Genomic DNA, 25,563 nt, shown 5'->3' on the forward strand with positions numbered 1-25,563 from the left:
AATAATCCAATGATCTGGAGCTGGGCTGATAGGAGCTGGGATTCCTACCTCTGATTTCTAACAGGCTGTGCTGTCAGTGACCATTCCCTGTGGAAGAGACTGACATGAAGACAAGTTTCTTTGACAAAGAGGCCTGACACAGATGTTTGTTCCTGTACAATTCCCTCGCTCAAAAAAATAAAGTAACTGAAACAGAGTTTGAATGTAACACCATTTGCTGGGAAACAAATACACTGCAACACAGCTCCAGAGATTTTACCAGCCATTTACAGAAGAACCACCTTTAGGTACCTCATCCAATTCCAGTCTATCGTTCCGAAATCTATTCGATTAAGGATTTCAATTAAGACTGGTTAAACCAAGCAAAGCCTAAACAATGTAATTGTAACGTGAATCACAAATGCAATGTCCAGCATTAAGAACTCAATCTGTAAGCTCTTCTGATGAGGTTGGAGACTAGGTTGAAATTCATTCTGGGCTGAGAGCCTGAAAGTGCTTGTCTGCTGACCAGCCGGATCTGGCATGAAATGAGTTCAGCCAGTCTCAGCAATGACTACTCAGAGAACTAGCTCCAAGTGGCCTCGACTCCAATTCTGATGAAGAGTCACTGACCTGAAGGGTACACTTTATTTCTCTCTCTCTCTACAGATACTTGCTGACCTGCTGACCATTTGCAGCACTTTCTGTTTATCTGTCAGATAGAGAACCATGGGGAAGGTTGGGGAACTGAAACATATACTGCACCGGGGCAGGAGGGGTGTGCTGGAGCTGAGGTCTTTTGTCAATATAGGCAAGAGAATGTCAAGGCCCAGTGAACTTTGCTGTGCCTGGCTTGAAAGCAGTTTGCAGACTCTGGTAAGGTGTTCCATTCCCAGAAGAAATATAACTCACTTTAACACATACAATAAAGCAATTAATTAGTGAATTAACTCACCAGCAGGATGCTTTGTCTCTGCATGACTTGAAGCCAAGAAAAACGTTACATTATCTAACAAAGCTAAATAGAACCTCGTATACGAGGGGATCAACAATAACTTGCATTTATTCAGCACCTTCAACATAATAGCATCCCCCAAAGTGCTTCACAAGAGTGTTCTCAAACAGACTTTGACATTTCTGGGACATTGATGATTCAGTTATACCAGTTCATTTGGGAACAAAACACTACACAGAAAGAAGACAAAATCAGAAAAGTTTAATGCCAACGATTTAACATAAGAAACAGAGGAAACCTCAAGTCCAGGCTGACATTAGCATTAGCAGGCCAGTCCCAAGGGAGCACTCCAATATCAGAGGTCTGTCTCAAGGAAACAGCCCACCATTAGAGGGTCAATCCCAAGGGAGCCACCTACAGCTGGTATTGTTTTTCAGTCAAAATGGCACTATTCAAACAGCAGTGTATGTGAAAGAAACCACATAAATACCAGCTCTTTCTTCTTTATATGTTAGTAGTTGAGAGAGCAATATCCAGTATAGTCCACAACAAACAGGCCACTGCAAATGCTGGTTTGAGAATGACCTCTTCTCATCAGCAAATCTGGGGTCACTTTGGCAAGACCAAACTTGCACTTACATATCAGTGCGGAGGTTGCAAAAACATGGCATCTACTCGTTTACTTTAGAAGTACACTCCAACTTACTTCATAGGTAAGCATATAGCAAAATTCAATAAAGAGCAACGAACATAGTGATTAGTTGATAGGATGTAATGACTTTAGTTGGAGGCATTATCTATCCATCTGAGCGTAAAGATGGGGCCTTTAGTTTAACACCTCACATGAAATTTGGCCACCCCTGGCGCCAGCTGTGCACCCCTCCGACACGGACATTAAATAAAGCATTCACGTGAAAAGAGACCAAACTTGAGGTAAGTTCTGCTTCACTTCTCCTGTTCACTCACCAAATATGTGATGCTCTTCAGATTGATGAAACTGTTCATTTGAAGATCATTCAGCCGTCCGGGAGTTGCAATAACTATGTCCACTCCTTTCATTATGATACTGATCTGATCTTTACGGCTTCCACCTCCATAAATACAAATGCTGCAGATGTAAACATCTGACAATTAAATACAAATCAACACAGAACTCAAGAGTATTGAAATCTATTCAACATAAAAGGCTGCAAAAAGTACAAAAAATTCCTTGTTCAAGTGAACAAATCTGGAGCCCGAGTTCCCACTGGAACTGCCCTGATCTCGCACTATAACTTTATTGACATGTAAAATGCATTGCTGGAGAGGAGCATGTGTGCTACTGTGAAAGTCCTCAAAGTGAAACATCAACTAATTTTCTGATCCTATTTGAGAAAGAACAGAAGCTCCACCAGAAAAGCCCTGCCCAGATCAATGCCCACTGCTTCCTGCAAAGCTGTTGAGGCACAGCCTGAAAATGGATCACTACTCATCCTCAGCAGGGTGGTGGAAGATTCCTAAAATTGGCCAGAAACTGAAAGAAACACAGCAGGTCAGGCAGCATCAGAGGAGCAGGAAAGATGACACCACCCCCTGGCCTCATCCCATGTCCAACCCTCCCTCTCACCCTTCCCTCCTTGACCTGAGACAACATGTCCATCTTCTCTGCCACCTATCCACCCCACTTCCCACTGACCAATCCCCACTACCCTGACCTAGGGTAGGTGATGGCCTAGTGGTATTATTGCTAGACTATTAATCCAGAAACCCAGCTGATGTTCTGGGGACCCAAGTTTGAATCCCACCACAGCAGATGGTGGAATTTGAATTCAATAATTTAAAAAAAAAGTCAGGAATTAAGAATCTACTGATCACCATGAAATCACTGCCAAGTGTCAGAAAAACCCATCTGGTTCACTAATGTCCTTCAGGGAAGGAAATCTGCCACCCTCACCTGGTCTGGCCTACATATGACTCCAGACCCACAGCAAAGTGGTTGACTATCAACTGCCCTCTGAAATGGCCTGGCAAGCCACTAGTTGTACCAATCATACAAAGTCTCAAAGAAATGAAACTAGACGGATCACCTGGCATCGAATGAGGCACTGGAAAAGACAGCGGCAGAAACAGCCCGGTCGACCCTGCAAAGTCCTCCTCACTAACACCTGGAGGTTAGTGCCAAAATTGGGAGAGCTGTCTCACAGACTAGTCAAGCAACAGCCTGACATAGTCATACTCACAGAATCATACTTTACAGACAATGTTGCAGACACCACCATCACAATCCCTGGATATGTCCTGTCTCACCGGCAGGACAGACCCAACAGAAGCAGTGGCGCAGTGGTATACAGTCAGGAGGGTGTTGCCCTGTGAGTCCTCAACATTGACTCCAGACCCCATGAAGTCTCATGACTACAGGTTAAACATGGGCAAGGAATCCTCCTGCTGATTACTGCATACTGTCCTCCCTCAGCTGATGGACCAGTATTCCTCCATGTTGAACAACATTGAAGAGGTAGCACTGAGGATGGCAAAATGTACTCTGGGTGGGGGATTTCCACGTCCACAAGAGTGGTTCGGCAGCAGTACTACTGATCGAGCTGTTCGGGTCCTACAGGACATAGCTGCTAGACTGGGTCTGCAGCAGGTGCTGAGGGAACCAACAAGAGGGAAAAACATACTTACCCTCACCTTTACCAATCTGCCAGCTGCAGTTGCATCTGTCCATGACAATATTGGTAAGAGTGACCATTGCACAGTCCTTGTGGAGACGAGGTCCCACCTTCACATTGAGAACAAGCACCATCGTGTTGTGTGGCACTATCACCGTGCTAAATGGGACAGACTTTGCACAGATCTAGCAACTCCAGACTGGGCATCCATGACATACTGTTGGCCATCAACAGCAGCAGAATTATACTCCAACACAATCTGTAACCCCATGGATGATCCATCTCCGCCTCCTCCAGTGGTCCCCAGCATTACAGATACCAATCTCCAGCCAATTCGATTCATTCCACGTGATATCAAGAAACGTTTGGAGACACTGGATACTGAAGACTTGTGCTCCAGAACTTGCCGCTCCCCTAGCCAAACTGTTCTAGTACAGTTATAACACTGGTATCTACCCAACAACATGGAAAATTGCCCAATTATGTCCTGTATACAAAAAGCAGGACAAATCCAACCCGACCAACTACCGCCCCATCAGTCTACTCTCGATCATCAGTAAAGTGATGGAAAGGGTCATCAACAGTGCTATCAAGCAGCACCTGCTCAGGAATAACCTGCTCAGTGACGCACAGTTTAGGTTCCGCCAGGGCCACTCAGCTCCTGACCTCATTACAGCCTTGGTTCAAACATGGACAAAACAGCTGAATTCCAGAGGTGAGGTGAGAGTGACAGCCCTTGATATCAAGGCTGCATTCGACCGAGTGTGGCATCAAGGAGCCGTAGCAAAACTAAATCACCAGTGGTTGGAGTCATACCTGACACATAGGAAGATGGTTGTGGTTGCGGGAGGCCAGTCTTCTCAGCTCCAGGACATCTCTGCAGGAGTTCCTCAGGATAGTGTCCTAGGCCCAGCCATCTTCAGCTGCTTCATCAATGACCTCTCCTCTATCATAAATGTCAGAAGTGGGGATGTTCGCTGATAATTGCACAATGTTCAGCACCATTTGTGACTCCTCAGATACTGAAGCAGTCCATGTTCACATGCAACAAGATCTGGACAATATCCAGGTTTGGGCTGACAAGTGGCAAGTGACATTTGTGCCACACAAATTCCAGGCCATGACCATCAGCAATAACAGACAACCAAACCATCACCCCTTGACATTCAATGGAATCACCATCACTGAATCCCCCACTATCAACATCCTGGGTGTTATTATCAACCAGAAACTCAACTGGACTCACCAAATTAACACAGTGGCTACAAGAGCAGGCCAGAAGCTAGGAATACTGCGATGAGTAACTCACCTCCTGACTCCTCCAAGCCTGTCTACCATCTACAAGGCACAAGTCAGGAGTGTGATGGAATACTCCCCACTTGCCTGGATGAGTGCAGCCCCAACAACACTCAAGAAGCTTGACACCATCCAGGACAAAGCAGCCCGCTTGATTGGCACTACATCCACAACATTCACTCCCTCCACCACCAACGCTCAGTAGCAGCAGTGTGTACTATCTACAAGATGCACTGCAGAAATTCACCAAAGATCCATTCACAACACCATCCAAACCCATGATCACTTCCACCTAGAAGGACAAGGGCAGCAGATAGATGGGAACACCACCACCTCCAAGTTCCCCTCCAAGTCACCACCCTCCTGACTTGGAAATATATCAGCGTTCCTTCACTGTCACTGGGTCAAAATCCTGGAACTCTCTCCCTCATAGCATTGTGGGTCAACTCACAGCAGGAAGACTGCAGCGGGTCAAGAAGGCAGCTCACCACCACCTTCTGAAGAGCAACTAGGGATGGGGCAAGAAATGCTGGCCAGCCAGCGTCACCCACATCCCACAAATGATTTAAAAAAAAAACCTGCATCCACCTATCACCATCCCACCTACATTTCCCCAGCCCCACCCCACTTCCTCCTCCCTAGTCCCAATGAAGGGTCCTGGCCCAAAATGTCGACTTTCCTGCTCCTCTGATGCTGCCTGGCCTGCTGTGTTCCTCCAGCTCCACACTGTGTTATCTCTGACTCCAGCACCTGCAGTTCTTGCTATCTCCCAGAAACTGAAAGTACGGTTATCTGAAGCAAAAGAGAAATACTTCATATGTTGAAAATCCAACAGGGCAAGAAAGAATACTGGAAAATACTCAGCATTTCTGGCAGCATCTTTGAAGGCAGAAAGAAATTCTGAGGAAAGACCAGCAACCTGAAATATTAACCTTGTTTCTTTATATTGATGATGCCTGCCCTTCAGTTTTTGTAGCATTTTCTGATTTTTATGGCATTTTAATCTGGCTGACCTTGCACTGGAATTGGAGAATTGGTCGTGAGAAATCATCTGCATCTTCTCGTAATTGTTCACTTTAATGCCATTGGTATCAGAAACACCCACCTGCACTGACACTGCTATTCAAGTCTGCTGAACACTTCCAGCTATACAGATGTCAGCAGCACCTGTCTATAGTGTGCGGCTGAATACTAAGCACAGCAAAACTTAACTCAAGAAAGGTGCAACTGGGACTGGAATCAGAAGCCCCAAGAAACATTTCTTGCCATGCTTTGTTGCAACATTTCGCATTTCCCAGCACCTGAGAAATGGAACTGATGCTATGGTCAAGAGATGTTAATGGTCGTGGTTCAGCATAGGTGGTTTTACCCTGCTGTGGCTGTTTCTCACACTAAAGGTCTGAGAAACATTAAGGTGCATTTGTAAACAAACTACACATCTTGAAATTCACCTCACGGGGATGTTAATACTGCTGATTTGATATTATTGAAGGGTCTGAGAATTTGAGATTTGAACATGTGAAAATTCAGCAGACAAAATCCACTAAAATATCCTGTTGGCTCCAATTGCTAGAGCATGAGGTGAGGGCCACTGATAAAGACACAATGGGGACATATGGAAGAAATTTTCTCTAACTGCTAAAGTATTGCACAGCTATCATCAGTACCTCTTAATTCCTTTGTAACTGTACTTGTTGCACTCTTCCTGTATCTGAAGAGCGAGCTCTCTAGTCGGAGTGAGGACCAACATCCCAGGGCCGTCACCTTTCTCCCGCAGCCTAAATACAAACAGATCTGTTACAGAGTGCAGGCATGGTGTAAACCAATGGGAAACAGGATGGTCCTGAACAGCCGAATGATGCTTGACAAGTTTCAAGGCATGCACTTTTTGATGCAAAGTCTTGCCCTTGTGTAATCATATCAACATGATGATTAATGTTTCAGTGTGACCAAGATTTCAATATCTCAATTTGACACCAAATAAATGGCATAATTCTAGAACATTCCTAATTTACCAGAAAACCCAAGAATAAATAAAGGACTACTTATCCAACAGAACAAGCTGTTGCAATTGTCTATAGTCAGTACCCATTAAATGCAGTCACAGCATAAAAATTGAAGATCGAGCTATAGGATAATTATAGTGGAGGAAGCTCACTAATTAATGATTAGCTAGAGAAACTTACAGCACTGAATAAGGCCATTCAGCGCATCATGCCTGCTGCCTTCAAGAGTTACCACAATTACACTAAGTATTTTGTCCGTAATCTGGTAAATTTCTCGTGGTCAAATACCTGGCAAATACACTCTTAATGAGCTTCCATCACTTGTTCAGGTAGAGCGTCCCAGATCCTAAAAACTACATGAAATAAAATTCTCCTGTATCTTCCTACCTTTCCTAATAATTTTTATTTTATGACGACTGAATATTGACCCACTTGTCAAAAAGAACAAGTTTCCCCTGTTTGTTTGAACAAACCTTTAATTACCTTGAACATTTCAAATAGACCACCTCATCACCTCCCTCCACATCTTTCTAAGAACTGTACATCTTCTCTGAAGTGTCAGAATTGTCTACAACGTGTCGTCTGGGGCCTAACCAATGATTTATAAAGTTCCAGCATGATCTCTATGCTTTTATATCCTATTCCTCTGATTATAAACTCAAGTAACCCAAATAATTTACAAGAACCATATCAACTTGTCTGATGTTTAAGGAACTGCATATATACGTATCAAGTCTCTTTACTCATCCACAGTCCAGAATAATGCTATTTATAGTATTCTGTCTTTCCATATTAGTCCTCCCAACACTTCACACTTTCTTGCATTAAACTCCAATCTGTCACATTTCTGCGCATTTCATCATTCAGTCTGTCATGCTGAAGTCTATAACTATCCTTGTTAGTGCAGTAATCTCACTGAGCAAGGATTACAGTGATGTAATCACATCAATTAACGATCTCAGTGCAGTATTCTCATGAGGAACTATACAACGCATAATTGGCAGCTTTAAATGTGAAAATGCCTAAATTTTGTTCCGTTTATACTGCACGAGTTCACTTGAACATTTACTAAAAAAATTCCAGATTTTATAATTTGTCACAATGTTTTTTTTCTGCAAGTATTTTTTGCTGCATCAATTGTACTTGTTCCACATCACATGCTGTACACTGGTTTCACTTCCTGTTACAAAACTGAGAATCTAAATTTGTTGAGATTTCTAATGATTCATTTGAAAGAAACAATACTAGACTCAAACTGCAACATAGAAGAAAGCTATTACTGAATAATGTCTGAGGTTGTCCCAGGACACAGGGAATGGCTGCCTTGAATTCAAATAGGAGAACACAAAATTATCACGTTTTAAGCAGCGTAGGATACAGATTTCATTTGTCACGTTGACAATAGTCTTCTCAGCAGGGTTACTTGCTCAAGTCACATGCTTGTGGTGTGCTAAAGCCAAGCAATTAATGCAAAGAAGTACACTCAGCAAAGCCACTAACCCTGCAGTTTATGTAAAACCCAGGGTTAATCTGGCAGCCTGTCTGAAAACTGACAAAGCACACAAGTGTTCATGACTTCTTAGTCTTCCTGTTGAGTTTTTAAACTTAATTTTACTGCTATTCCAATGATTATAGGTCCCATTGAATTTCATAGCAAAAGAGGCCAGTTCAGTCCCTCATACCAGTGCCAGGTCTGTGCAATTACATCACACACTTATTTCCAGCCCTCTTGGTCCCCATTACCTAGCAACTCTATCCCTCTATCCAAATAATTGCTCTCCTCAGATCCAGTTACATCACCCAGGTCCTCTCCCTGAATAATCACCTAGTCCCATTCCGCATTATCCCTGTAACTTCGATCTAAACATCCTCACAGCACCATTCCACATCATCCCCATACCCTCTTTCTGAACCTCAGTCCCATTCCTCATCATCGCTGTTCCCTTTCTCTGAACAATTTCTCATCATCCAGGTTCCCTCTCTCCGATTCCATATCCACTTGGTCCCATTCTCTGTCCCCCTCTCTGATCCCTCTCCCCTCAGATCCATCACCCCTTAGTCTCGTGCCCTCCATTTGAATCACTTCGCCACTGGACCAATTCTCCATCAACCATGTCCCTACTTTCTGAATAATCTCACCCTCAGCCCATTCCCATCAGCCCTGTGCTCTCTCACTGAACAGCTTCTCTTCTTGGTCTCGCTCTCCATCGAACCCCAAGCCTCTCACTGCACAACCTCTCCCCTCTGCTGTGTTCTCCATCAGCCCTGTGAATCACTTGGTGAATGAGCTCTCCCTTCAGTTCTATCCCATTGCTCTTTTTCATACATTAGCATGAGAAGTCTGCATCTCTCATTATTTCAAAAGCTCCACACCCAGCTGCATTAAAACCCCTCCAGTTGCTTTTGTTGCTATTCTGTTCATAAGGTGCTGATCTGAAATCAATGTCCTCTTGTTACTGACTCAGAAACTAATACAAGCTATCTTCCAGAACATCCCCAACATTCTTTCAAAGTGCCAAACAGAATCTTAAATACTGATTTCTGGTATTCAGAAGAGTTTCCCACACTTGATCTCTCCCAGTAAGTGTACATTACTGAGTTATCTTCCTCCCTCAATAATTTCCTCATTACAATCCATATTTGATGTTGCCTTAACCATTTTTAATTCCTCTCTTCTTGTCTCACTCTTCCTGACCAAGGCACTGTTTTGCTTTAAAAGCCTGAACTCATGACTAAGATTTCTTGATATTCTCAGGGACTGGAATGTGCTGTCCAAGTAGTGAAGCCAGCACTATTGCCATTGGCTTGTTTGTTTTCACCAGTTTTCAGCAGGCTGGTACAGGCAATCATGGCAAAAAGCAGCAGAGTTTGCCTCACCACACTGTGCACTGCTCCTGTACCAGCTGATTTGTATCTGATGAGTTGTGGCTCTCTCAGGCCTGGCTAGAATTGGAGGAATCACAAGGTTAATAATGGGAGAAGCAAAGGATAGAATGAAGATGGAGTTTTTACGTCAGAAAGCTATGCAGAAAATAGAAGCTTACATTGGCTGCAGGTCCAGGTGGATGAAGCCAGGTAAGAGATATGCCAGGGTTTTTCCAGTTCCAGTCTGCGCTATTCCAATCAAGTCAATTCCCAGTAAAATTACTGGCCACGCTTGAGACTGCAGCAGAAATACAATTCACACAAAACAATACTAAGTCACACTTGCATTCAGAGAACAATCAGATTACAGGAATATACAGTGATGTTTCCATACCTGGATAGGAGTTGGATGCTGGAACCCAACTCTCTTGATATTTGCTATGATCTCTGGATAATGCTGAAAAGCTTCCATAAATGTGCGTACTGGATTAGGAATGTGTCGTTTATTGCCTTCAATCATATCTTCACATATTATATTGTTGTTTAATTTTCTATTAAAACAAACACATCAATTCAGAGAGACTCTGTAATGCTCATTTTGAGATAATACAACTTTAAAATTAACTTCAAAAGAACCTTCTTCACATTCCTGAGGTCCAAACGAACAGGAGACCTGCTCCTAAGCTTTCTCTCGTATTGTTATAAGGACTTGCAGGGGTTGCATTAATGAGTCATAATGATGAAATTCTCACTGCTTTAATTGTAAAACTCTGCTTCCAGTCAGTACTGCCTGATCAGTGAAACTAAAGCAGGGGGTTCACTAAAATAGAAATCAAGAATGTTGCGCCTCTGTATCTTGATATAACACACTATTCCATCATATCATGAACGCGTCTCCTATAGTACATTTTAAACATGCAACACAAAAGCGAACAAATCGAATTTTAAAAATGCAGCAGCTGAGGACAGGTGGTGAGGTAACAAAAACTAGAGATTTTCCAGGCATTAATTAAAAGACAGACAGATGATGCACCTTTAGTCTTTGAGAACATGCTTCACAAAAAAAAGGAATGAGTGATACTGAAAGCTGCAGGTGGATAAGGTATTGGTACTATAATTATATAGTATTGAAGCTTGGCATTCATTGCAAAATGATTATAACCTTGTTGCTACAACACATTGTCTGGCCAGAAGTTAGATTTCAGTAATAGATTACAATAATCAACAACAGCTCAATAATAAAATGTAAATAAATGAAGGACTAATTATACAATTGTGTGCCAGGAGTATGCCTTGTCTGCCAAAAGAGGGAGCTTTAATACTGGCATATCTGGCTAAATTGCAATGTTACAGAACAAGTAACTAGAATTGGAGTTGATACGGTGTGGAGCTGGAGGAACACAGCAGGTCAGGCAGTATCAGAGGAGCAGGAGATTTGATGTTTCGGGCCTAGACCCTTCATCCGGCCTAGGCCCGAAATGTAAACTCTCCTGCTCCACTGATGCTGCCTGACCTGCTTTGTTCCTCCAGCTCCACACTGTATCGACTCTGAATCCAGCATCTGCAGTTCTTGCTACCTCTGACGAGAATTGGAGGAAAGGCACTAAATTTCAATATGCCTACACATTGGCTCCCGACTCTGCTACGTTTCAAGGCTCGGCCTCATTGAGATCACGTAGCCAGCTTCCTAATCTGAATAAGACCTACAAGTGATTACCCACTTCTCGGCCTCAAATGGGCTTCACTGGACAGAAGGGTGATAACATAGGCAGCTTTCTGGCTCAAGGTGTAATAGTGATTGGCACCCTGGCCAATAGTAGGATCAAAAAGGGGTGTGTGCGCATATGGAACAGTGTTCAAAAGCCACTTGTGCAGTTTCTGAGAAACAGTGGGAACATTCTTGCAGCAAGTTAAGGACAGCACTATGTGATGCGGCTGGTTACAGTCTTAAGTCACTGGCATGAGGTAGCAGCTCATATCAACAACCTGAGACAAAGTATGAAGATAGGAAATGCAGCAGTTGGTACAGGAGTACCAGTGTGCCTCCCCCTTCCAGTAGCAGCCTTGGGTAATAGAATGAATCACATTAAACAGTAGGCTTTCAACATCAGAGAAGGCATAGCAAGAGATTGAATGCTGAAAGATCACAGGAGCAAGAGGCTGCTCACAGCTCAGGAGTGGTATTTCCCTGTTCTTCTCAATCAGATTCCCTCACTAAACTGGACTATAGCACATACTATGAAGAATAATTCCACACCAGTCATTCCACACAAACAGCACTTTGTTACTTAGGAAGTTTTCAAAACAATGTTGCATTTCCCATTTCTAAATAAGCTATATGAAGCAAGAGTCATAAGTGACACAGATGGATGGGTTCTCAACTAAAGTTGCACTTGCAAAAATGAAAGATTAATGTGAACAATGGCTGCAGTAAATGGCAGGGACGGCCCACAGGGAGGACAACTGCTAACATGGTTCGACTGCCTCCACTTTTGCAGCTTATCGACACTTTCCATTCACCCTAACAAGGCAAATCCCTTTGTTAAGCATTCATTCAAGAAAGTTTGACTGATGATCAGCCTTGAAACGGGCCCCAGTTAATAAGCATCCTGTTGCTCAACACTGAATTGACAAGTAAGTAGTCACCCAGAATCCTTTCCCCAAATTTAATATTCGTGCGTACAGTATGCATCTTTTCCCAATTCAAACATTAGGTGTCTCCCCATCCAAAATTTATCTGCTAATGCTGTCCCTTCCTTTAGTCTAGATACTTTGAATGCTGTTCATATCAACTACCACACCATTAGGTTTTGTTTGTCAGTCTGATGCTGGAGGAGACACATAGGGCATATGCGTGGGGCCAGGGTGGAGTGCGCACAGAAATGAAGTCCTGTTGCCAGCTTCTTCACATTCTCATACCTGGGAACTGTAACATTGTTCCTTCACTGCCACAAGTCAAAACCTGGAACTCTTGCTCTAACAGCATCATTGGTGTCCTTATACTAAATGGATTACAGTAGTTAAAGAAGGCTGCTCACCAACGCCTTCAAGGGCAGTTAAGGATGGGCAATAAATGCTGGCACAGCCAGCAAGTCCACATCCCGTGAATGAATAACACAAAACAAAAACAGATGACACTAAGATTGGTGGAGTAGCAGATAGTGAAGGGAACTGTCAGAAAATGCAGTAGAATATAGATAGATTGGAGAGTTGGGCAGAGAAATGGAGATGGAGTTCAATCCAGGCGAATGCGAGGTGATGCATTTTGGAAGATCCAATTCAAGAGCGAACTATACGGTAAACGGAAAAGCCCTGGGGAAAACTGATACACAGAGAGATCTGGGTGTTCAGGTCCATTGTACCCTGAAGGTGGCAACGCAGGTCAATAGAGTGGCCAAGAAGGCATACGGCATGCTTTCATTCATCAGACGGGGTACTGAGTACAAGAGTTGGCAGGTCATGTTACAATTGTACAGGACTTTGGTTCGACCACATTTGGAATACTGCAATACTGCGTACAGTTCTGGTCGCCACATTACCAAGAGGATGTGGATGCTTTGGAGAGGGTGCAGAGGGGGTTCACTAGGATGTTGCCTGGCATGGAGGGCGCTAGCTATGAAGAGAGGTTGAGTAGATTAGGATCATTTACATTAGAAAGACGGAGGTTGAGGGGGGACCTGATTGAGGTCTACAAAATCATAAGAGGTATAGACAGGGTGGATAGCAAGAAACATCCCCCCCCCCAAGAGTATGGGACTCAATTACTAGGGGTCATGATTTCAAGGTGAGAGGGGAAAAGTTTAAGGGAGATATGCGTGGAAAGTTCTTTACGCAGAGGGTGGTGGGTGCCTGGCACATGTTGCCAGCGGAGGTGGTAGAGGTGGGCACAATAGCGTCAGTTAAGATGTATCTAGATAGATACATGAATGGGCAGGGAGCAGAGGGATACAGATCCTTGGAAAGTAGGCGACAGGTTTAGATAGAGGATCTGGATCAGCGTAGGCTAGCAGGCCGAAGGACCTGTTCCTGTGCTGTAATTTTCTTTGTTCTTTGTTCTTTGTAAAAACAACCCTGGTTACGTCACACACTTCAATAGGGAGCTGAGTGCCATCAGAAAGTTTCACATTGCAAGCAAAAGCAAAATACTGCGGATGCTAAAAATCTGAAATAAAACAAATGCTGAAGAAACTCAGCAGGTCTGGCAGCATCTGTGAAGAGAGAAACAGAGTTGATGTTCAGTCCGGTATGACTGAACGTGTACGACTAGTTCTGAAGAAGTCATATTGGATTTGAAATGTTAACTCGGTTTCTCTCTTCACATTATAAACACCTCTACCAACATGTACCAGTAGGGTGCCATCAAAAGATTATTGCTACATTTCACACAATACATACCTTTGTGCCATACCAACATGATCTTTGATTTATGTAATCCATAGTCAGGAAGATCCGAATGAGAATTGAATGCATTTTTCAGCAGGACCTAACCCAACAACAGTTGGTCTCATTGATGAGGGATTTTTAGGACATCAAGAAAAAAGCAATAGGCTAGCAAGTTAATAATATTGCTTTAATTAAAACATCAGCATCCAAATCAGCCTACCTTTTGCTGAAATTTCAAACGCAAGATTCAAAAGGTAGATTCATTCTATAGCTACACAATAACCTTGACAATCACGTTTCATCTCAAACTAACTAACCATTAGAATACCAATTCATGTGTTAATACTCTCTGGCCACACCCAGTGACTAGTTAAATAATTAGACATGTGGATGGTCAGCTCAAAGGATACCACCACTTTAAAGTTTTCAAGAAGATAGACCTGACACCACAGTTAGGGAACCAGAATACAATGACCCTGAATAAATTAGACAACTCAGGGGACATCAGCAAGACAGACTACCAAAAAATTAAGCCAGAGGGATCCAACACACCCTGCTTCTACGGACTCCCCGAGGTACACAAACTGGGGATCCCCCTCAGACCCATTGTCTCAATACCAGGCACACCAACATAACCTGAAATACTTCGTGGATAACACTATCCACACCATCCACTCATCCCAAGAATTCCTCAATATCAAGGACACCAGGATAGAAGAAGACGAGATAATGATATCCTGCGACATAGCAACACTATTTACATCCATAAACATCTAACCTGCCAAAGAGACAATTACCACACTGCTAGATGAATCAAGTAGGCAGGCACCCCAGGACACCAACAACATCAATAAGGATACCATCATGAAACTACTAGACCTCTGCCTCACAACCCAATTCACCTTCAACGAGGGCATATACAAACAAACCAACAGAGCACCAATGGGATCGCCAATATCAGGACTGATTGCAGAAGCAGTAATGCCAAGGTTACAATGGACAGCACTCCCCACTATACAACCCAAACTTTGGGTCCAATATGTGGATGACACCTTTGTGATTAACAAACACACAAGACTAGAAGAACCCACTGACACATAAACAACATTCTCACTGGAATAAAATTCACCAAAGAAGAAGAGAATAACAATCAACTACTCTTCCTGGACATAACGGTAGAACACAAAAATAAATGGAAAACTCCAGAGTAGTGTATATAGAAAGACCACAGATACAGACCAGATACCCAATTATACTAGCAACCACACCAACACCTACAAACAAAGCTGCATTAGACCTCCATTTAAACGAGCCACAACACATTGCAGCAACCCGGAACTACACAAAGCAGAATAGGAGCACCTATACAGAGTCTTCAAAAGGAATGGAAACCCGAGAAGCACAATCCGCCGTTACCTCCGAGACAGACCGCAACAGGAAAGCACAACACAACCAGAATCACTTATTACCCTACTATACACCAAGGACATTTCAGAGATGACCACAAGACTACTCAGACCCCTAGGTATCAGGGTAGCCCACAAACCAACAACCATACTACGACAGCAGCTGATGAAAGTAAAGGATCCCATACCCAAAACTAATAAAACCGGTGTAATATACAAAATACCATGCAAGACTATGAGGAACACTACATAGGCCAAACTGGAAGAAAGCTGACAACACGGATACATGAACAGCAACTAGCCACCAAGAGACACGACCAATTCTCACTTGTTTCACTACACACGGACAGCAAGGGATACGAATTTGACTGGGACAACATATCCATAACTGCACAAGCCAAACAGAGACTCACCAGGGAATTACTGGAGGCCTAGTATTCTAACCGGAACTCCATCAACAAACACATTAAATTAGACCCTGTGTACAAACCACTGAGAAACAAAACTGGAAGTGGTACTAAACACCACAACAAACTGAGGCAAATAAATATCAATTGGGACAGAACACTGATGCTTCACCGGAGGCGCTCTGACGATGTTACGTAGCAGGGTGACGAAACATTTGCAACCAAATACACCGGCTCGGCGAGCGTGTCTACACCTAATACCACCACTTGTAAGTTTCCCTCCAAGTCTACAACAAGGAGGAATCTAACCATCTCCATTTACATTCAAGGGCATTACCGCTGCTGAAACCCCACAATTAACATTCTGGGGGCTACCGTTGATCAGAAATTGAATAACCAGCCACTAAAAAAAAAGGCTACAAAAGGAAGCGAAAGGTTTAGAATTCTGCAGTAATTCTCAGATTCCTCCAGAACCTGTCTCCATCTAAAAGTCTGGAGTGTGATGGAATACTCCCTACTTGGCTTTAAGAGTGTGACTTCCTCAAATATCAAGAAGTTTGACACCATCCAAGAGAAAGCAGCCTGCTTCATCAGTATCCTATTCACAACCTTAAATACTCACTCCCTCCACCACTGATATACAGTCATAGCAATTTGCACCATATGCAAGATGCATTGCAGCAATTCACTAACCATCTTTCAAGCCCTGATCGCTATCACTTGGAAGGGCAAGGGCAACAGTCACATAGGAACACCATGACCTGCAGGTTTCCTGCCAAGATGCATCATCCTGACTTGGAACTACATCACTGTTCCTTCACTGTGGCTGGATCAAAATCCTGGAACTCCACCTTTAACAGCAACAAATGGCCTACTATGGTTCAAAGTACAGCAGTGGACTACTACCACCTTCTTGACAGCAATTAGGAAGAGAAAACAAATGTTGGCCTTGTTCCTATAATGTTTACAGGACTCCTTTTTAGTCCAAATGTAAAAAGCCCAACCTAGTAATGCGAAATAATCCAGAACAGGCAAGAGAAGTAAAAGTAGGGGAATATCTAGGCAATAGTGAGCGTATACTTTAAGATCATGATAGAAAAAGACATAAATACGAGAACTAGGTTAATAGCTTGGAGAAAGACTGACTTTGAGGGGCTGAGAATAGAACTTGAAGGAAAAAGGGCAACAATATTAGCAAAAAGTTGTTTAGAACAACAATGGGAAACATTTAACAGTGCTCAACATAATGCAGGGAAGGTTTACTCAGCTAAAAGAAAAGATCAGATTAAACAATATTACAATTCCATGGATGACTAAAGGCATAAAGCACAACTGAGGGTTAGGAAAGCGCTTAAATTAAGTATATGAAAGAGAGAAAACAAAAAGCTAAAAGAATAAAATCAATTAGGAAGGAAAAGAAAAATTATGAAATTTACATAAAATAGTAAAATATTTCATAGACACATTAATAAAAATAAGAGCCATAGTTGGAATAAGATTGCTAAAAATAAACAGGATAATTTCATAGGTACTGAATGAAATGATAGAAATGCTAAATTACTTTGTTTGATTATTTCACAGGAAGATAGAACACATTGTTCATCTCATCATTTAGTGTTGTGACAATGAGATAAGTACATTTAAACATAAATGGGAATGTTGTAAATAAACAAATTCAGAGGGTAAAACTCCTAGTGTGAATGGATTGAACCTGCAAAATTTAAAATGATTAGGGATGAGATTACTACAGAAACTGCATTACAACAGATATTTAATAATTCAGTGTAAAAAAAGTGTACCACAAGAACACTGGTACATTGCTAATACGACTCACGTTTAAGAATGCGGCAGACCAGTCAGCTCGATGTTGATTATAGGAAAAGTGGACTTCTCACAAAAGGAAAAAAATGGAAATCTACAAATTGAAACTCTAATAAGAAATAGCATGAACTTCAAAAGGAAAATTGTGCTTCACCAAACTTTTCGATTAATGAAGTAACAGAGTAAGAGAAACAATGTAGTGGATGTAATTCATTCAGATTGTCAAAAGGTCTTTGATCAAGTACCTCATAACAGAATGAGAGAACTTAGAATTCTAAGAGCCAAGTACCAACATGGCTTGGTATCCAGTTTGAAGACATTTTGTGGGAAATCTATGAGTAAAATAAATTCACCGTACCTGAAAAAGCTTGCAAGATTATAAGAGAATTCCAGTTCTACAAACCTATAATATTTTTTCTTACATATGATTTCAATACACGTATAAATATTTAAATATAAATATTTAAATATCTCCAATCATTTTACCTATCAAATTGCTTTTGTAGATTAGGATTATTTACATTGGAAAGACATAGGTTGAGGGGGGACCTGATTGAGGTCTACAAAATCATGAGAGGTATAGACAGGGTGGGTAGCAAGAAGCTTTTCCCCCAGAGTGGGGGACCCAATTACTAAGGGGTCACGATTTCAAGGCGAGAGGGGAAAAGTTTAAGGGAGATATGCGTGGAAAGTTCTTTACGCAGAGGGTGGTGGGTGCCTGGAATGCATTGCCAGCGGAGGTGGTAGAGGTGGGCACGATAGCGTCATTTAAGATGTATCTTGACAGATACATGAATGGGCAGGGAACAGAGGGATACAGATTCTTGGAAAATAGGCGACAGGTTTAGATAGAGGATCTGGATTGGCGCAAACTTGGAGGGCCGAAGGGCTTGTTCCTGTGCTGTAATTTTCTTTGTTCTTTAATTGTGGTGATTGATGTGGGAAGCAAAATGGCATTCAAATTTAATGGCCTGGAGTTGTTGTATTGGATACAGTTGGAGATCTTTTAAAGTGTTTTCTCCCTGATCCCCTGCCAGTCTCCCTTAACCAACTGCACATCACCAACAACAAAATCTGCCATGAACTTGAGCAACTGGGCGACACTATGCTGTGTAACGTTTGAAAACAAATTGCTTCGAATATTAATGGATGGTAACTTGGAGTGTTTCTTATACAACAGAAAATTAGTATATCACAAGAAAAGTTTTTATTCAATATCGATCTCCACCTTTGAGTCACCTGATTTTAAATGACTGAAAATGACTTTCAACAAATACATAGGACCATTTGCTACTGATATTAAAGGATATATTAGTCAATGGCTTTGTAAATTAATTTTAAGTGGAAAAGCTTTTAAAAAATATATACTTGTGCTCTTGTGCACAGAGCAAAAGCTTCATTTTTAGAGCTTCCTTGAAAGGCCATAAGTGGTACAAATAAAAATATCCAATGGCGATAGTTCAGTCACAGGGTAGTTTCTTATGCTGGGCTGTTTTCTAGTACAGAATTACCGGAAAATGATATGCTTTGAATGCACCTTGTGCTTAAAATTCTTGATTTTTGCACAAGTCACATCAATTTTTGATTAATTACACAAAAAAAAGTACAACGTAGCAAAAGCTCTATCCAGTTGGTCGTTAGCTCGCCGTGTAGGTTATTCTGTGGTGTGTCCATGTTTCATTATCCTTCTAGGCAACATCATCAGTGCGACCTCTAATTGAAGCGTTGGTGTTCTGCTTCCTTCCGGATTTATATGATCCTCTGGTGTGATGGTTTTGTCATTTCCGGTTCCGTTGTTTTAACAGCGGTCTGTATACAGGGTCTATTTTTATGTGTTTATTGATGGAGTCCTGTGTTGAGAACCAGGCTTCCAGGAATTCCCTTGCATGTCTGGTGTTCGCTTGTCCCAATCAAACTGAATGCCTTCATTGTCTGTGTGTATTGAGACAAGTGAAATCGACAAGGACGAAATCATGATCTCTTTCAATGTAACAACACTATTTATGTCCATTGACATACTGTTAGCCAGACAGACACTAGTCACACTACTTGATGTACAAGGAACACCGACCCTGAACACCGGCAACAACATCAGCAAGGACAGCTCACTGAAACCACTTGAGTTAAGCCTCACAACCCACTTCACGTTCGATGGACAGGTATACGAACAAATCAATGACACACCGATGGGATCACCCATCTCAGGTCGCATCGCAGAAGCAGTGATGCAGAGATCGGAACACACAATCCTTCCTATAATCCAACCAAAACTGTGGGTAAGATATGTGGATGACACATTTGTAATAATCAAACGCACAAAAATAGAAGAAACCCATCAACTTATCAACAACATCTTTGCAAACATAAATTTCACTAGAGAGAGAGAAAACAACAAATAGACGTAATGGTAGGGAGACTGACTAACGGCAAATTCTGGACCCGAGTACACAGGAAGGCCACACACACGGATCAAATCCTTAACTTCAATAGCAACCACCCCACCATACACAAACAGAAGTGCATCAAGATACTACTTAAACAAGCTGCATCACACTGCAACACCCAGAACTCTGGCGAATGGAACAGGAACACCTACACAAATTTTTCATTGACAATGGATACCCAAGATGTTTCATCTGCAGATGCCTACGAAACAAGGACAATCAAAGGACCTGGTACAACAGAAGACACTAGCAATGCTACCCTACATCAAAAATATATCAGGGATAACTACCAGACTCCTAAGACTGCATAAGATCATGATTGCACACAAACCTACAGCAACACTGCGCCAAATGTTTTCAAAGACTAAAGACCCCATACTGACAGTAAACAAGATCAATGTGATACATGGAATCCCTTGCAGCGAGTGCAATAAACACTACATTGGACAAACAAGGAGGAAAGTACGACCAGGATACACAAACACCAGCTGGCAGTAAAAAGACATGACCAATATTCACTTGTCTCAATACCCACAGACAATGAGGGCCATCAGTTCGACTGGGACAAAGTGACCATACTAGGACAAGTGAACACCAGACATGCAAGGGAATTCCTGGAAGTCTGGTTCTCAACATGGGACTCCATTAACAAACACATAGAAATAGATCCCATATACAGACCACTGCTAAAACATCAGAACTGGAAGTGACATGACCATCACACTCACAGGATCATATAAATCTGGAAAGAAGCAGAACACCAATGCTTCAATTAGAGGTCACACTGATGATGTTGCCTAGAAGGGTAACAAAATGTCTGCACACCACAGAACAACCGGCTCAGTGAGCTAACGAACAACTCATCCACAACCTGAGCTACAAAGTTTCACTAAGACCTTAAAAAAGCTCTATCCCACAACTCAGAAATGCGACCTTTATCCAAAATATACAGTAGGTCCATAGTCTACTCCACTTAATTGGAAGTTGTGTTTTAACCAGAAAAATGGAATCCTCCAGAGTTATTTGAAGTTAAGTCATTTAAGTGAACAGTACAGGAAGAATTGTTTTGTACAACTGTAATTCAAATTAAGGAGGAGTAAAATGAATACAAGAACAGGATTCACAGAGGTCAAAGGAAGTATTGAAAAGTCAACATATGTGGATTGTTCTCTCAGGCAAGAACTGCTAAGAGTAAATACACTGTTCTTGCCAAGAGAAGCTCTGAAAGAGATTGATAACTTTGCAGCTAATCAGCTCTTCCCATCTGGACATGAGGCAACTCCCTACTCAGAAATGACTCTTCTGAGACTAGGTTGTAAATCTAACAGTGGAAAGTGTTGCTTTAAGATAACGAACTCCTGACCCTTATCCACCTGGATCTACTTGTGTGAAGAGTCCACCTGCCCTTAAAGTCTGAAAATGGAAATCGGGTTCAGTTCCTTCCTCACAATACGAAACTACTTATCAACACACCCGATACAGCTTTCCAACATATACAGCAGCAGGGAAGGTACTTATTGAGAGCTTACGGTAAAAAGCAGAACTACATCTGCCAGAATAATTACTCCACATTTGTACTGCAATCAGGGCAAAAAAGTCACCAAAACACAGATGGCAAAAGCAATAATTTCTTTTTGTTTCAGTAAGAAGCCAGCCATATTCCATAAAATGGAGAGCATTCAACAGCTGTTAACAGCTAGAGTACAAATGCCACCACTCAAACACTAACAATTAAGATGACTGGGAATTAAATCCACTTGCTTGCAGCTTTGAGTCCAAGGACTGTACAACACTCCAATCAATTCAGCACAGTTGTATAAGACTGATCACCCCTGCAGTTGGCCCACAGATGTTACAAGTACACAAGAAAGGAATTGTATGGAGAAGGGAGCACAGGGAACAGGTGTAGAAGTAGGTAATTCAGCTCCTTGAGCCTGTATTCAACTAGATCATTGCTAATCTTCTACCTCAGACTATTCTCCCACACTATGCTCATAACCCTTGATATGTTTCATATCTAGAAATGCATCAACGCAGTCTTGGAACTATACAATCAGTGAGCTTCCACAACTCTCTGAGGCAAAGTATTCCAAAGATTCACCACCCTCAGAGTGAAGCAACTGCACCTCAATTCAGTCCTAAATGATCTCTTATTCCGTATCCCATATTTCTACACATCATCCCGCAACCCCCCGTCCCCCCAAAACAGCCAGGGGAAACGTCGATCTTGCGTCTACCCTGACAAAGCGCTGTAAGGATATTTTAATGAGATCTTCTCGTTCCTCAAAGTTCAGAATTCAGCACCTTTGACAGCTTCACAATGTGACAAAGTGCTTCAAAGCCAATGAAGCATTTTCCTAATTCAACTCGATTTTTTTCTTCCTTTGTCCAGACCCTTCTCACTTTACATTCACGATTCTTACGACAAGTCACAGGCTCCAGCGTCTCCCCTTCACTATGGATGTGCAATCCCTATACATGTTCATTGTGCATCAGAATGGTCTCAGGGTTCACTGCTTTTTCCTGGAAAAAAGGCCTGAATTGTCCTGATCCATCACCACCACCCTCCTCCGCCTGGCCAAGCCAGTTCTCATTTTGAACAACTTCTCCTTTAACTCTTCTCATTTACTTCAGGTCAAAAGTGTAGCCATGGGTACCCTCATGGGGCCCCAGTTATGCCTGATTCTTTGTGGGTTACGTGGAACATTCCTTGTTCCTGTCCTACTCCAGCTCCCACCCGCAACTCCTTCTCTGGTACATCAATGACATCATTGGACTGTTCCCCCTCTCATCCAATTTCCACCCTGCCCTCACCTTCTCCCGGTCTATTTCTGATTCCTTGCTTCCCTTCCTAGACATTGGTTTCTATTTCTGGGGACAGGCTGGCAACACTATCCACTACAAATACACCAATTCCCTTGGTGATCATAACCATACATCCTCACTTCCTGCTTCCTGTAAAGACTCCATTCCATTCTCCCAGTTTCTCCAGCTTCATTGCATCTGTTCCGATGATGCCAGCTTCTACAAGGAGGCCTCCAAAATGTCCACCTTGTTCATCAACTGGGGATTCCCCACTACTGTGGTCAACAGAGCCCTTATCTGTGGTCAACACATCTCCCATATTTCTGCCTTCGTCCCTACCTTCCCTCCCACAATAGTGATAGGGTTCCCCTGGTCATCACTTAGCATCCCGTTAGCATCCACATTCAAAGGACCATTAGTTTCTGCCACCATCAGACACTCCTCCATTCCCAAAACCCCCCATGGTACGTTCCCAAACAATCACAGAAGGTGTAACACCAGCCCATCTACTTCCTCCCTCCTCACTATTCAAGGCCTCATTACACACCTCCTAGGTGAAGCAGCAATTTACCTGCACCTCACTCAATCTAATTTACTGTATTTGCTGCTCACAATGTGGTCTCCTCTACATTGGGGAGACAAAACGCCGACAAGGCTACCGCTTTGAAGAACACCTGAATTCCGTCTGCAAAAATGATCCTGAGCTTCATATTGCCTGTCACTAACACAGCACTATTTACCCTGGCCAACAAGTCTGTGTCAGGCTTGCTGCAGTGCTCCAGCAAAGCTCAGTGCAAGCTACAAGAATAACACCCCATTTTCTGCTTGGGGATCCTGCAGCCTCTAGGACTCAATATCAAGTTCAATAATTTTAGGTCTTGAGCACCTTCTCTTATGTCCTTACCCTAATCACACACACCAGTCCTTGTCATTACATGAGCTGCTACCACACACAATCCATTGTCAACTAATGGTCCCCATTAGCAGCTATTGATTCTCCCAGGCTGATCATTATCCATTCCTTTGTCTGTCCAATTGCTATCCTCTCTGTCTGAGCTCCATCTCCATGTATTGTTTACTGCTTCCCCCACTCCATCATCAGCAGTGATCCCAACGTTTTCCTTGCTACAGTCAGTTCTGAAGAAGGGTCACTGGACTCAAAACGTTAATAGATTTCTCTCCACAGTTGCTGCCAGACCTGCTGAGTTTCTCTAGCAATTTCTGTTTTTGATTCGGATTTTGAGCATTCACAGTTCTTTGGTTTTTTTTGTGAAGCATTTTCTTCGGAAGGATCATCATTACTGTGATGTAGGAATGGTGGGAATGGCCAACATATACACAGTAAGATCCCATGAACAGGAATGAGATAAATGAGCAGTGGTAGTGATGTTGACTGAGGGGTAAATTTGGACCAGAACACAGAATATTCCTCTGATTTATCTGAAAGTAGTACCATAGGATGTTTTACATTTACCTGACAGGGCAGATGAGGCCTTGGGGGTTTATAGCTCATCTGAAAAACATCACGTCCCTCAGCCTTGCTCCTCTGATAGTGCACACATCTTTGAAGTTTTCCCTCTGATGGTGCAGCCCATCCAACAAGCATCCCTTCCTGGGTTCTACCCTCCTCTGGCATGGCGACATTGCATCTCTCACAAGGCAACTCTTATGCAATACTGACCTTTGACAGTGCAGCCGCCCTTCATTACTGACCCTCCAACACTGCAGCCCTTGCTTGGATCTGTCTCTCCAACAGCACAGCAATACGCAGCACTGCCTTGGGAGTGTTGGCTTTGATTACTGGCCTTGAATCTTTGGAGTGGGACTTGAACCCACTTCCTTCAGACTCAAAAACAAGATAGCTGCTAACTTGGTCATGACCAGCTTTCCTCCTTCTTTTTTGGAATTTAAGTGCCCAAGCCCTTTAAGCTAATTGCACAGCTTGCAACTGAAGGTAACTGAAAGGGGCCGACTTGTACTTGGTTGATATAGGAACTTTCAAGCAGTTACATGACCGGGCAGCTTACTGGCAACCAAGGCCTCGAATGCCAATAACTTTCTATGAAGCAATTTGCTCTAACTCAAGGCAGCATATACTGCATTTTGGCCTATTTGAATTATATTGCTTTCCAATCTTATAAAGGAAGTCTGAGTGCTGCATGCGCAGGTCTAGAGACCAGGCTGCCAGCCAAATGCTGCAAGAGAACTGCAGAAGGAAAGTTTCAGCTTTTTAGTAGCTGGAGTTAAAAACAAATCACAAATGTTTTGGAAAATGTATCTCTGAATTTGTATTGTCAGATTCCAGAAAAAAATTACCTCCAATTTGTAACTTCTTCTGGTGTCATATTGACAACTGTCTCAGCTTCGATGTAGAAGTTTTTTTTAATTGGTGAAAGGCCTTAATGCAAAAAGAGAAAGTTGTTATTTGTAAAACAGATTCTTTCTGGTCAATCTTAATATGGGCTATGGAGACTCAGCCTCAGTCTGTATTGGTGACCAGGGTTTCCGAGTGTTTGTGTAAGGAGAAATACAGGGGAAAGTGTAA

At 42.5% G+C, this 25,563-nt stretch overlaps 1 protein-coding gene across 1 annotated transcript in view; it reads right to left on the reverse strand.

The window, feature by feature from the left end:
- The window catches only part of ddx43 (DEAD (Asp-Glu-Ala-Asp) box polypeptide 43), a 63,765-nt gene that overhangs the window by 27,717 nt on the left and 10,485 nt on the right, over nucleotides 1-25,563 (reverse strand). Inside the window, exons 5-9 of the mRNA XM_048597285.1 lie at nucleotides 25,335-25,416; nucleotides 10,147-10,303; nucleotides 9,932-10,050; nucleotides 6,549-6,659; nucleotides 1,901-2,042 (exon numbers count right to left, since the gene is read on the reverse strand). Coding sequence (XP_048453242.1) covers nucleotides 1,901-2,042; nucleotides 6,549-6,659; nucleotides 9,932-10,050; nucleotides 10,147-10,303; nucleotides 25,335-25,416 — 611 coding nt within the window. The remainder of the gene's footprint in view (nucleotides 1-1,900; nucleotides 2,043-6,548; nucleotides 6,660-9,931; nucleotides 10,051-10,146; nucleotides 10,304-25,334; nucleotides 25,417-25,563) is intronic.

The sequence above is a fragment of the Rhincodon typus genome, chromosome 5, assembly GCF_021869965.1.
Source record: "Rhincodon typus isolate 14 chromosome 5, sRhiTyp1.1, whole genome shotgun sequence".
NCBI lineage: Eukaryota > Metazoa > Chordata > Chondrichthyes > Orectolobiformes > Rhincodontidae > Rhincodon > Rhincodon typus.